This window comes from Sciurus vulgaris, assembly GCF_902686455.1.
Source record: "Sciurus vulgaris genome assembly, chromosome: 18".
Lineage (NCBI taxonomy): Eukaryota > Metazoa > Chordata > Mammalia > Rodentia > Sciuridae > Sciurus > Sciurus vulgaris.
In genome coordinates this window covers 8,507,508-8,520,539 of record NC_136479.1, presented here as the reverse complement: position 1 = coordinate 8,520,539, position 13,032 = coordinate 8,507,508, and the positions used below count along the sequence as shown (strand labels likewise).

Genomic DNA, 13,032 nt, shown 5'->3' with positions numbered 1-13,032 from the left:
GGAAGCAGGCCTCGTGGGACAGGTTCAAGGAGACTTTTTATTTTACAATGGCACATGTGTAAAGAGCCCTGAGCTATGTTCTAAAGGGGGACAGCCCGATGGCCACAGTGTCTTCAGGACGCGACTTCAGGTGGCGCCAGCGTTTGGTCCCTTTTGCTGCAACTCCTCCTGACCTGAGTGGGGCAGGTGTGATGGGAGGTGCGGCCCAGGTTCTGCAGCGCGGGGGCTGCTGGGTCCTTGGCACTGTCCTGTGCTTCAGGAACTGACGAGGTCCTCTTTTGGTTGTCGGGGAGTACAAAACTCTTGGATTTCTGGAAAACAAGAAGACAGGCGCAGGGTGCAAACCTGACCAGCCCCGGGCCAGGGCCGCCGCACCCACCCTGCAGCGGAATCCCCGGTGCTCCACTCCAGGTGAAAGCCTGCTTCTGTGATGCCCTGAGCCCAGAACGTGGCCCGCACGCCTCCCACGGCTCCATGCAGGCGTGGCCAGTGGCTGGAGGCCTCACATGGCCCATCCTGCAGCTGGACCCGGGATGCTGGGCATGAACACCATTTTATTGGCGAGGAAGGCCCAGTCACAGCTGAGAGCGGGGACTCTAACTTCTGCTACCACTTCTGTTACCAAGGCTGCCTGCTGGTGGGCTTTGGCCTGCAGGTGGCTTGGGATTGAACCCATGGCCTTGTGCACGGAAGGCAAGCACTCCATCAACTGAGCTATCTCCCCAGCCCCGGTTTTGGGTTTTTTTAAGTTGATTTTTTACTAGTCTCCTGAAATGACCTTCCTCTGCCATAGATTCTGCCCTCACCGTGTTTTCTGAACTGAGTCCGTTCACCACACTGACACACTGGGAGACCTCTCATGGTTTCCTGGGCCACTCTGGTCATCCCAGGCCCCCCCACCCTTGCTGCAGGTGACCGTTCTAAGTGCAAGGCTGTCCTCATGCCCAGCCACTGAGCTCCTTCCTGCAGCCTCCCAGGCAGGGGGCACTGAATTCACAGACTCACACACTTACTCTGAATTATGCTTCTGTAGGCTAATGTGGCTGGTGAATTCGGCGCTTCAACAAAAAAAGACTGGCCTTTGTCACAGCTCTCACCTGAAAGAGAAGAGTGGAAGAAATGAGCGCCCGGAAGAAAGGGGCACAGGAGGCCTGGGTGTCTTCCTGTGCAGGGGTGATGCGAAGGTCCAGAGCTGCTGAGAACGTGGGGATCCTGGGGCCTCAGCTGCGTCCCCTTCACCCCACGGAGGCCCTGGCCAGCATTTCAACCATGTAATAAGCTGGGTGATGTGTGGGAAATACAGGTTCCAGGGCCCCCGCAGTGCCCGGTGGGCCCAGGAGTCTGCATTGTAAGAGAGGAACTAGTTCTTGGAGTAAACAGACAACGAATGCATGTTGTTACAAAGAGAAAGTATGGAACTCACAGGGAAATACATGAAAAGCAAATCCAAAAGGGACTCCGCGTATTCTTGGCATCGCTCAGGAAACACGCCACACGTGTGGCCTGTGCACATACAGGCCCTCACGCTCACAATGCCAACGAGCGCCTGGCACACGCCTGGCAGGGGCTCTTCCCACCCACCTCACCTTCAAGGCCCGTTCACGGGCGCTCAGCTCTAGGCCCTGGCGGGTCACACGTGGGCTGTCTGTAGGACCACGTGTGAACCCAGGGAGACCTGACCAAGGGGCGCCTGGCCCGAGGAAGCACTGGTGGCTGTGCCGGCGTTTCTGGGAGCTGGACGGTGGCTAAGGGGCCGCAGGCTGACACCCTCCTCCTCCCCCTCCCGCACGGGCCCCCTCGGTTCCTCCCGAGGCATCTCCCCTAAAACGCTCCTGGCCACCAAGCCATCCTAAGGACTGCCCAGGGCAAGGCAGAGGCTGACGGGGACTGACATGTGCTCCAAGTGGCTCGTGCCCATTCTGTCCCTCCCTGGGGTGCTGTGGGGGGGACCGTCAGCAACCACTGCCCGGTGGTGTGCGCCCATCCCCTGGGGAGGCAACTGTACACTGCAGAAGTATTCTGGGGTGTGGGAAAAAGGAAAGGGGGTTTGGGGACACGACTCCTGGCCCCGGGTCTCTGGGCTCTCTGGGCTCCATCCTCATAGCATCGCCGCGCCCCTGTCCTCAAGGCAGGTCTCCCCAACCTGTCCTCCTGCCCTTCCCCTCCACACGCGCTCCTGGCAAGCTCGCTCTCCCTGCAGCCCCGGTGCCTGGATCTTCACCCTCCTGAAGGACCCCGGACTCCTGGCCGCCAGCTGACACCCCAGGCCCACCCGCCCCTCCGACAGCTCCAGGGCAGGCAGGGTCCCACGGGAGGGCCTGCACCGCAGCTGCTGCCTCCTCTGGAACTCGGCCCAACCCCAGCTGGCTTGCAAGGGCATCAGGGGCCACTGGTGCCTTCCTGTCCTAGCCTCCCGCGCCCCCCGCCATGGCCTCCACCCTCCCCCACTCACGGCGGGCAGACTACCCACCTATGTGCGGGTCCAGAGGCACCTTGCCGAGGAGAGGGACCTTGAGGTCCTGGCACATGCCCTCTGCCCCGCCCGTCGTGGGCGGGAATATCTGAGACTCCTTCTGTGAGGAGAAGCAAAGGGAGGAGGCTGGTTGAGCTTCACGAAGACAGACGTGTCTAAAGACTGACACTTGCAAAGGGTTCGTTCTGAGTGTGGCACGGAAGCCACCAAGAGACTGTCCCCGTCCCGCAAAGGCCCCAGGCTGAGAGCCCACTTCCCGAAGGGCAGGGCGGCAGAAGGGCCCCTGCGCCTCTCACCTTGCACCTGGGGCAGACGAAGCCGCTCATGTTCTCCACCACCCCGATGACCGGCAGCGCCACCTTGTGGCAGAAGTTGATTTCTTTCCGCACGTCCTGGAGCGACACCTCCTGTCGAGGTTCAAACAGACCAGGCGTTCCCAGATCAGAGCGCAAGGGACAGGCTGTGGGCGCAGGAGGTGGTTGCGACGCGGAGGGCACACCCCCACAAAGCCCTTGGGATGCCCGTCACTGCTCGGGACCTCATGAGGGCCTATGTGACAAGCCCTGCTCCAGCTGCTGTAACTCTCCAGAAAACCCCAAAAATGCCAAGAAGCAAACCCACGCTGCTGAGCGGGGGCGGGCGCTGCTCCCCGGCCAGGCCAGGCCAGGCGGAAGCCGCTTCTGGGCCAAGGTCTCTGGCGCTCGCCTGCCCTTCTCTTCAGTGCCCTCTACGCTGCTGTCCCTCCACGATGGCACGGTGAGAGCAGGGCAGAGCAGGGGCACCCCCGGCGGCCCAGAGTCTGGGTAGTTACCAGCCGGCCTTCCTAGCAAAGGTCTGGTCCTGCTGATGTGGACGACTTCAGGGACAGAAAGGAAGGACGGACTGCTGCCCTGGTCTGCGCGGACACACCTCGTGCGCCTCCTGTCCTGGCGCCACTTCCCTGTGCACAGGCATCGTCCAGCCCTCCCCGTTTTTCCCACCCATGGTCATTTCAGGGCCACCCACGTGCTCTCTGGGACGGCTGCTCTGTAGCTCCTGTCACCTGGTTTCCCATCTCATCGTACCTCAGTGGCTCGGTGGCCTATGAATAAAGTATTTTGTCACAAGTGCCCCCTAAACAGCTACATTTCCCACACCAGTGCCGGACGTGAGGGCCTGAGAAACTCGGCCTGAAGCCGTGTTTCCCAGAGAAGTGTGGTCAACATGCCGAGGCCCGGCTTCCAGGGAAGGGCGGCACGGCGGCCTGCCCTCTCTGGAATCAGGTCTGGGTGCTGGATGGAGCCCAGCCCCCTGCAGGCTGAGCACCCTGCCGGGACCACAGGGACGGCAGCCCCAGTGCAGCTCTGAATGAGGGGCTTCTGGGGGGCTGCGGACGCTCGCTCTGAAGAGCCACACGAGTCTGGGGTCCCAGGACTGCTGGAGAAGCCGCCTCTGGCTGGGGAGCAGCTGCCCACCTGAGGAGTGGTGACGATCACGGCTCCGTCGATGCGCGCGGCGGCCAGGTACTGGACGACCGAGAGGTGCTCGTCGGAGGTGCCCGGCGGGGTGTCCACCAGGAGGTAGTCGACGTCTCCCCAGTCCACGTCGCGGAGGAACTGCTTGATCATGCCTGCAGAGGAGCCGGGGCTGGACCTCCCTCCCTTGGCAGAGCAGCGTGGCCTGCACGTACCCTGGCACCTGCTCCAGGCCCCTTCCCACCTGGGGCGACACTGTCCCCAGGGTGCCTGCTGAGGGCTGAGGCCACGGGGGCTCCTGGCATCTAGTGGGTAGAGGCTGGAGGTGGGCTAAGACCCTGCCCATGCCTCCCCAGGGACTCCTCAGTCTTGCTCCCCTGCCAGGACCTCAAGCCTTGGACTGAGCGACCTGGCAGGGCTCTCACCTCACATGCCTCTCTGACACAAAACCACAATAAAACAACGCCAGGATCCATCAATCGAGGGGGAACAAGCTCAAAGGAGTCAGTGGAACCGGCATCCCGCACGGCTCCCTTCACCAGGAGCCAGGCCAGGCCAGGCGCTCCTCAGGCGGGCATGGCGGGCGGTGCGTTCGGTGGCGGTGGCGGAGCACCTGCCCGGCGGGGAGAGGCCCGGGCAGAGACCAACGCCCTCCAGAGCCAGCAGGGCGACTGCTGCTCCCACAGGGTGGGCTGAGGCAGGGACAGAGAACAGGGACGGCGAGTGGCAAACCGTTTTTCTTTGGTCCCCTCCAGATGACGGCATCGTCAGGGCTGCTGAGCAGGAAGCCCACCGACATCACCCCCAGGTTGTCTTCCACGTACTGGAGAGGGACAGGGGACAAGGGGCAGGGGACAAGGGACAGGGGACAAGGGCAGGACACACTTTACTCACAACCAAAAGGCGGGGTGCCTCCCTGGCTTCCCGTCTGGGCCTGTCACCTGGGGGCATCTTCACTGCCTCCCAAAACCACTTTTTAAAAAAGGTGAGCACACCAGGGGACCAGAGAGGCACTGTGTGGCCAGCTGGATGTCAGCCAGCCAAGCCCAAGCAAGTGGCTGTCATTGCCTTAGCTGTCTTGGTCAGGGTGGGCAACTGTGGCCCCTGGGCCTAACGTGGTCCACCATCTGTTTGTCAATAAAGTTTTATTGGAACACAGCCATGGGCAGTCAGTCACAGGGGCAGTCAGTTCTTCTGGGTCCACAGAGACCATCTTTACTGTCCGCCCTGTACAGACAAGGTTTGCCCACCCGTCCCCATCGCCTCTCCCGTGCCTGGAGGAGGGCCTCTGTAGGCATCTGTGGACTGGCAGGTGGCTGAGGAAAGTGTCGCCAACCTGCCACAAGTGCCTGTGCACACCTGCCCCACGCGTAGCACTCCCAGCAAGCGGAAGTGGAAACTCACCACTGGAGACCAGCCCGAGCCGCTCTGGTGGACCTGTGTGAACATGGCGTTGGCGTGCGTTAGCAGGAGGTCATGCCTGCTGGTCACACTTGCACACAGACAAACCAAGCGGAGAGTCTCGTAAAAACAACCCACCACTCTACGCTCCCTGAGTTGGGTTATTTTGAAACTTGGCCCCAGTCTCTAGTCAGAGAACCAGAATTACTCAAGTTCAAATTTAACTTTGAGTCTAAACTTTTAAGAGACGGAGAGAGGGTGAGAAAGTGCAGCTGACCGTGGAGCAGCGAGGGGCACGGCTCCCCCGAGGCGTGAGGTTTGTATCCGGCCTGCCGCTCCCAGCGGGCGAAAGCCAGGTCAAAGGTCTCTTTTTCCTCACTGAATACTTTGCCACAGCCTTACTGAGATGCGATCACGCGCCACACAACTCACCAGGCAGCGTGTGCGGCGTGTGCTTCCTGAACATCTGCAGAGCTGGGCGTCTTGCCTCGGTGCCGTTCAGGACACTTGCAAGACTCATGGAAACCTGCACTCCCAAGCTGTCACTCCCGGTCCCCACAATGCCCCCAGCCCCGGGAGGCCCCTTACCTACTTTCTGTGTCTACAGATTCACCTGTTCTGTTTACGTCTCACAAACAGAATCATACAATGTGCTCCTTTGTGACTGACTTCAAAGTTTTACTTTTAAAAAAACCCTGTTTACTACTGTTTACAGTCATTTGCTAAGTTGTTGGTCTTAAAAAAGAGAGAAAATGGGATCCAACAGAGAGAAGAAAACAGTGAACCTACTGTTGTATGTTCATTTCATCATTTTAAGAATTTTTTTCTTTTTTTTGGAGTGGGGTCTTGCTCTGTTGCCCAGGCTGGCCTCGAGTTCCTGGGCTCAGCCACCCTCCTGCCTTCTGCGGAGCTGGGCTACAGGCTCTGGCCACTGAGCCTGGTCTAATTCCTAATTTGTAAGCTCTTCAGGGTGAGCAGCTTGGGCCACCGAGGCCGTGGCCTGCCCTGGGGCTCTGACCAGGGTGTAGCTGGAGGGTGTTTGGACCCTGGGCTTCACCCCAACCACAGGCAGCCTACAACCCCCTCCCTGCGCCCCAGACAAGCCTGCAGCCTCCGTGGTGCTGCAGGGCTGGCACCACCTGCCTCAGGTGACCCTCCATTCCGAGGACATGGAGGATACCTGGCTCCGTCAGCCCAGGGCACTCTGCTCCAGCTGTCCACAGCTGGCCCGCTCCTGCAAGCTGCTGAAGGCCACCCTCAGAGGGTGCCCTGGCCCATCCCCTCACAGAGCAGGCCTGGCTCTGGGCATCTCCAGTCACCTGCCCCTCCCTCGAGGCCTGCCCGCCTGCTTCACCAGCTCTCCCGGAACAGTGCCCGCACGTGGGAAGGAAGCACCCTGGGGGCATCCTCCAGGAAGGGCTGGCCTCTGTGCAGACTGCGGCCCTGTACTGGCCCACCCACACCACTCCCCTGCCTCAGGCTCAGTTCCCCGGGCAGACCGCAGGGCAGAAAGGTTCAGGCTTCCAGGGCACCAAGGCGAGCCCTGGCCAGGCGTCGTGGAGAGCCCTGCATCTCACTTCCGCACTGTGCTGGCCGCGTCCCTTCCCACTAAGGGGCGCTTCCTGAACAGTGGGGTGGGCTTCAGATTCAACCCACCCCCAAATCCACAGCTTCTGATGAGCAGACAAATGGACTACTGCACACCGACCTGGGTTGGCACGCGGTACAGCATGCGCTCTGCTCTCATCCTTGGGGTGACCGTCTGGGGCCACACAGCTAGCCCTAGGAGAACCGCCCCCAGTGTGAAACGCAGCATTACCTGTTCCCCTTCCAGTCCCATTATCTTGGGAATCGACGGCCCACAGATATCGATGTCCAGAAGGGCAACCTGGAGAGAAGAGAGTAGTGGGCAACAGCCGAGAGGACACCCCTCCAGGACTGTGGCAGGGGACAGCAGACAGAAAGGAACAGGTCGGACTTGGAACCATCAGATGCCTGAAAGGGAGAGTGGTAAGGCTGACCGTCCAGGCCAGGGCTCAGTTCAAAACTCCTGGAGTGTAGCTGATCGATGCTGTCCCCACCTGCCCCCTGCCTCAGTCTGGCTGACTTCCTAGGGTGATCTTTGGACAGGGCAGCAGGTCAGTTGGAGAACCAAGTTCAGTCAACTGTTTATTGAGCCCTAGGATGTGGGTGTCAACATCTCTGCCTTACAAAAGATGAAACTGAGGTTCAGAAAGGCCCAATGACTTACTTGTTCAATGAGCAAGGAACACAGCTGGGCCGTAAAAAAGTCTCCAATGCCAGAGTTCTTTCCACAAACCCAGGGGGTCTGGAAAGGAGGGCCAGAGCAAAACTTCCAGCTGAGCTCTGACCAAGACCCTTGCCCCTGTGACCCTGCAGGTTAACAGGAAGCTTTCAGAGAAGGAATTTAATGTAAGAAAGAAACCTAGAAAAGCTCTCTGCAGGTGGCTTAGGCATAGTCTCCGATGACTCCTTCCGCTGCCAGCGCCCTCTTCCCTGTCTGATAAATGAGACCTTGTGAAAGGCCGGGCTAAGGTCCATCTTGAAAGTCGAGTGTCTCGGACCCAGTGTAGAACCTCTGGGTGATTTCCTGGCATTTCTTATTCCCTTCCTCCAGCCTCTCACCAAACCCAACCTCCCTACTTCTGCACCCGGGCAACCCGCGCTGGGGAAGGCGCCCTCTGCTGGGCTGCCCGACAGGGCACCTTGCTGGCTGGAGCAGGCTGCTCTCCCTCTGCCCACTTCCCTTGGTGTTGGGGTCATGGCCAGACACCCGATTCCACGCCAGTCCCCCAGGAGTGACTTCATCAATTCCCCCACAACCAGGAGAGGGACAGAGTAAAATAATGCGTGGATGCAAGACCCCTCGGGGCACCCAAAGGCTGCTGAAGGCTCCTGTGCCCAGGTCACAGTGAGCGCCTCAGATGTGTGGTGAAGACGTCACCATCCAATAACCAGGCTCTTCTGCCTAAGTCAGGCCTTGAGCCCTGGCCCAGAAAGGTGCCGGACGAGTCACCAGGACCCTGCCACCAGCCAACAGGAGCGGACAGCGGGGAAGGCTCTGGCCGCAGCTCCATGGGGCTGCTGGGACCCAGGGCTTTCCCTCTACCCCCACCCTGAGCTGCCCTCGGGAAGAGGGCGGGAAGGGCTCTACGCAGACCCTGGGCCTTGCAGAGTCTCCTTCCAGAAGCAGCACGTTGCTTCTCGTCTGCCTCCGCTGCCTGGGAAATGAGCATGGGGGCCAGGAGCTCCTCCAGCCGCGCGCCTGCAAGCCCCGGGGAGGGCCCGAACACCCAGCGCTGGCTTCGGTGACCCAGCTCACCTTGCGGACCACAAAGCAGGACCCCGGGTTTGCAGTGAGGACGGCTGACGTCCCCTGCTCCTCCAGCCTCCATGACTTCCACACGCCCTGGGCTACTGTGACTGTCAGGGCGTTTCCCACACTGCTCTCCCCTGATGCCGGCCCCCTTCCAAATGAAACGACAGGACGGCCTTGCACAGCAAGTGCTGGGCTCCCACCAGATGGCAGGCGACAAGGGACAGGGTGTGGTACCCTCCTGCTGGATTTAAGGGCCAAGGGCCCGGAGAAGTCTGTGCTCCTGTCCCCACTAAAAAGGCCCATCGAGCACTTGCCGCATGCCAACGCCAAGCACGGCCTGCAGACAGCAGCACCTCGCTGTCCCGAGTGGGTCTGCCTGGGAACACCACTTTCCCACACGCTTTTTAAACCACTGGTGCATAAAGAAATCCAGCTAACCAGCCGGTGGCCACGGCAGGCGGTGTTTCCAGCGTCTGGAAAGTGCAGATGTGCGCAGAGCAGGAATATGTGAGAGGGAGTGACGGAAATGGCTGGCTACTTGCCACCACCACCAGGCAAGGCGTCTCAGGGTGGCAGTTCAAGAATATTCCTAAAAGCTTCTAAGAGCCAGGATCATTCTGGATAACACGGTTGATCTGAGGAAGCCGATCTCTTGACAACCCCATTGGGCAACCTGACCCTCAGGTGGCAAGAGATTGTTGCCTACTCAAACAAAGAAATCGACCAGCACATTTCACCCTCTGCACGGTGCCTGGGGTGGGCTGCCAGCATGGCTGCAGCGGAATGTATCCCCTGGCCTTCACGTCCCAGTCAGGGGAGTGAGTGGCGACCGTGATCCTGGACAGTCACGGAGCACCAACGGCCTGGCACCAGGCTAGCGCTCACAGGCGTCAGCTCGCTCTGACCTCTGGCTCCCACTTCATGGATAGGAAAACTGGTGAGGGAGGACTGCTGACCTGCTGAGGTCATGTGACCTGCTAGAGGTCACGGCGGTGGCATGGACGGACCGGATGGTGACTGCGGAGCCCATGTTCCTGGTCGCCCACACTTCAGAACAGCTGACACGCGGAGGCAGCATGGGGTAATTTGAGTTTTCAAGCTCATTCGAGCATTCTACTCTAGAAGACATGGATGACTTAGGACAAGGGTCAGCAAATATCTTCTGCAGGAGCCAAGAAGAAAATATGGGCAATCAAGGATAACGTGGAGGTACTTATGTAATGGTTTAAAAGTAACCATTTAAAAATGTAAATGCCATTCTTAGCGCACAGGAGATGGTCCAGATTTAGCTCACTGACTATTGTTTGCAGGTTCTTGGCTTAAAGAAAACCCAAGAGGTTAACAAGGAGTAAAAAGAGGTCTGAACGTGTCCTGACAAATGATCGGCACCAGAACGCACGCCCGCCATCCCTTTCCGGGCCGAGAACCCAGTGCCACGCTTCCCTGAGGGCCAGGCCCTTCCCCTTCTCTGCAGGCACGGTGCCAAGTGCCACTCTGTCCAAGGACTCCATTGGAAGCCCTCAGCAGAAAGCACGTCACCCGGGCTTCCCAGGTCCTACCTGTGTGTTCTCGTCCTCGGCCAGGCCATGGGCAAGGTGGGCACTGAAAGTGCTCTTCCCAACGCCGCCTTTCCCAGACAGTATCAAGATTTTGTGTTTCACGGTCTTCATTTTCTCTTTGATTTCCTCTATGGCTAGAAGGGGAAAAAAGCAGTTCAAGTGACAAAGTCCCCGCCTCAGTCCTGAGTGTCACCTTCCAAAGGCTAGAGGGACTAAGTCCTTGGGGCTGGTCGAAGGATCTGCATGAGATGGCACTTCACCAATGGCAGCAGGAAAGTGCTACAGAGAAAACGAGGCCATTATCACACCTGGAATGGCCTTCGTGGCTGACACATCTGCCTTCTCCAGTAGAAGGGGAGCCCGACGAAGGTGGGCTTCCCTGCTGTCTAGGCCGTCCTAGCTCTGGGAATCTGCAGAGCACAAAGGTTCACAACCTGGGGTGAAACCCCCCAGGGACGTCTGGCAATGTCTGGAGACAGTTTTGGATGTTACAAGGAGGGGGTGCTACTGACATCTAGTGAGTAGAAGCCAGGGGTGCGGCTAAATGCCTACAGTGCATAGAACAGCTCCCCACAACAATCTGGCCTCAGATGTCACTAGTGTGGGGACCCAGAAACCTTGACAGGTAGTAGGTTTGCCGTAATTACCTTTAATGGATAACTATCATTTACTGTGTTTTCAATGCTTCATCTTGTTTCAAATTCTTAAAATGACACTGTGAGATAACTGTTTCTCTCTCCCTTTTTGATGAGGGACAGAGGGCTCTGAGAGGCTGAGGCTCTTGCTCAAGGTGTTTGCTGTGGACCCCAGAATCCAACCAGTCTCTCTGAACTCCTTCAAGATTCTTTTCCCAGCCTCCTGCTTTTCAAGAGCCTTCTAAGTAGGTTCTCAGAGTCCTCTCCACCTTGGAATTTGTCCTTCACGGTTCTTAGTGATTGGTACTTAGTGATTTGTTTGCTCGCTCACCTGTTTCTCTCCCTCATTAAACTAAGCTCCACTAGGGCAATGACCACGTCTGTCTCATTTACGCCGCCTCCGCAACGACAAGCACTGTGCCTAGGACGTGGTTAACATATTTCTGCTGAATGAATGGGAGATTCAGTCTTCAAAAGGAAGAAAATTCTGTCTGGCTGGTAGAGCGAGGATTTAAGTCCGGGGCTTCCAGATTTAAATGCCTGTCCCTTATCTCCTCCGCGGTCGCTACTGTCACTCAAGCCTCTGGCCCCACCCCTCTCTACGCCTCTCCTCTTTGATTCCGCGACTGTCATCGATCCTTCAGGCTCCTGCCCATCTCCATCCCTTCTTCCCCAGCTACTTGCCCTTTAAAGGCTCCGCCCTCATTCTTAAAGCCCGCCCCTCACACGAGGATGCCTCCACGCCCCGTGGATACTAAGCCCCGCCCACTTTTAATATATACACAGTACTGTCCACCCCCGCGCCTGACATTCATCCCTCAGGTCCCGCCCCTTCGCACCGCCCACATTCCTCCCCTCAAGCCCCGCCTCTTCCGGGCCTGCGCCTTCCACTTCCCGTTCAGGCCTTGCCCCATGCTCACCCGGGTCCGGAGCGGCTCCAGCGCCAGAAGCACACAGCCGCTGGTTGGGACATCCCTGACAAGAGGGCCCTCGTCCCGCCTGGGTACTGTCAGCCCCGGGACAGTCTGAGCGGAGACAAGGTTACAGTTAGAGCTGCTCGAGTCCCCTCAGCCCCACCACCCACGCCCCCTCCGCGAGCTGACCGTGAGGCACCTCCTCCATTCTGCTGCTGTAGTCGACGCGCTCACCGGAACCCGCGGCGGTGCATTTCCGCCTCGCGGGCCCAATCTGACCATCCAGCCCCACGAAATAAGTCTCCGGTATAAGAGAGCTCTGCGCACGCGCCAGCTCTGTCGGGCGGGTGGGGCTCCTTTCTGCTTCTTCTAAAACAGCTACGGACATGTCATCATTACTTCGACATGTATCTTCTAAGAACCAGGCTTTACTCCCGTGACCTCAGTACCATTTTCATACCCAAGAGGTCCACATAGGACTGCTGGTACACAATCTGTAGGCGGTTCCTCAATTGTTCCGAATAAGCCCCATGACGCTCCCATCCTGGGTTCGGTCAGAAACCGCACGGTACAATCTGTTAGGTCTCTTCAGTCTCCTTCCTTTTAACATCACATCAATGAAGTTTTAAGAGGCCAGACCAGCTGCCTTATACCACAGAGTATCTCATAATCTTTGATTTGTCCGGTACCCCTCCCCCATGATTAGATTCACATTATTTTACTTATTTTTACAGAACACACCCGAATGTATGGTTGCAGTTGTATACTTGCCGCATAATGTCACTTTGTTGCATTATTGGTAATATGGAGCTTGGTCGCGTAAAAGGTGGTGTCTGCCCAAGTTCTGCAGTTAATGGAGCCCTTTTCCCTTTGGAAGTAATGACCTGGGGTGCACTCTCGAGATCATCTGAATATCCTTTTTTCTATTGACCCTTTTTTCTCTTCCTGTTTTTAGCATCATTGCCTGCACAGTTATGTTGGTCTTTGCAAGTTGTGATTTTTCCCAGTCCTATCATTATCTGTTATCTGTATGTTTATTAACTGGCATTCCTCTTAAAGAAGAACCTTTTCTGGTTGTTGTTGTTTTTTTAAGACATAAGTGTGGATGAGCACCCACCCTTTCCCCAATACAGCATATTTGTCCAGTGAAGCCTTTTCCAACCCACTCCCATGTCCTTGGGACACTGACCCAACTTCCGGAAGCCTGTTCTTGCATTCCGACAGAGGAAGATACCCATGCTCTCTCGTGGTCCTTG

The 13,032-nt window shown here is 57.9% G+C and overlaps 1 protein-coding gene across 1 annotated transcript; it reads right to left on the bottom strand.

Moving 5' to 3' along the window:
* Positions 1–18: 18 nt before the first annotated feature.
* Positions 19–12,110, bottom strand: NUBP1 (NUBP iron-sulfur cluster assembly factor 1, cytosolic). The gene is made up of 11 exons (XM_079121613.1): positions 11,966–12,110; positions 11,783–11,887; positions 10,228–10,361; positions 7,148–7,216; positions 5,332–5,364; positions 4,660–4,750; positions 3,928–4,082; positions 2,770–2,880; positions 2,471–2,573; positions 1,014–1,097; positions 19–311 (listed from the first exon to the last, which is right to left on the bottom strand). The coding sequence occupies exons 1-11, from the start codon at positions 11,982–11,984 to the stop codon at positions 256–258; spliced, it is 960 nt and encodes a 319-aa protein (XP_078977739.1). The 5' UTR covers positions 11,985–12,110; the 3' UTR covers positions 19–255.
* Positions 12,111–13,032: the final 922 nt, after the last annotated feature.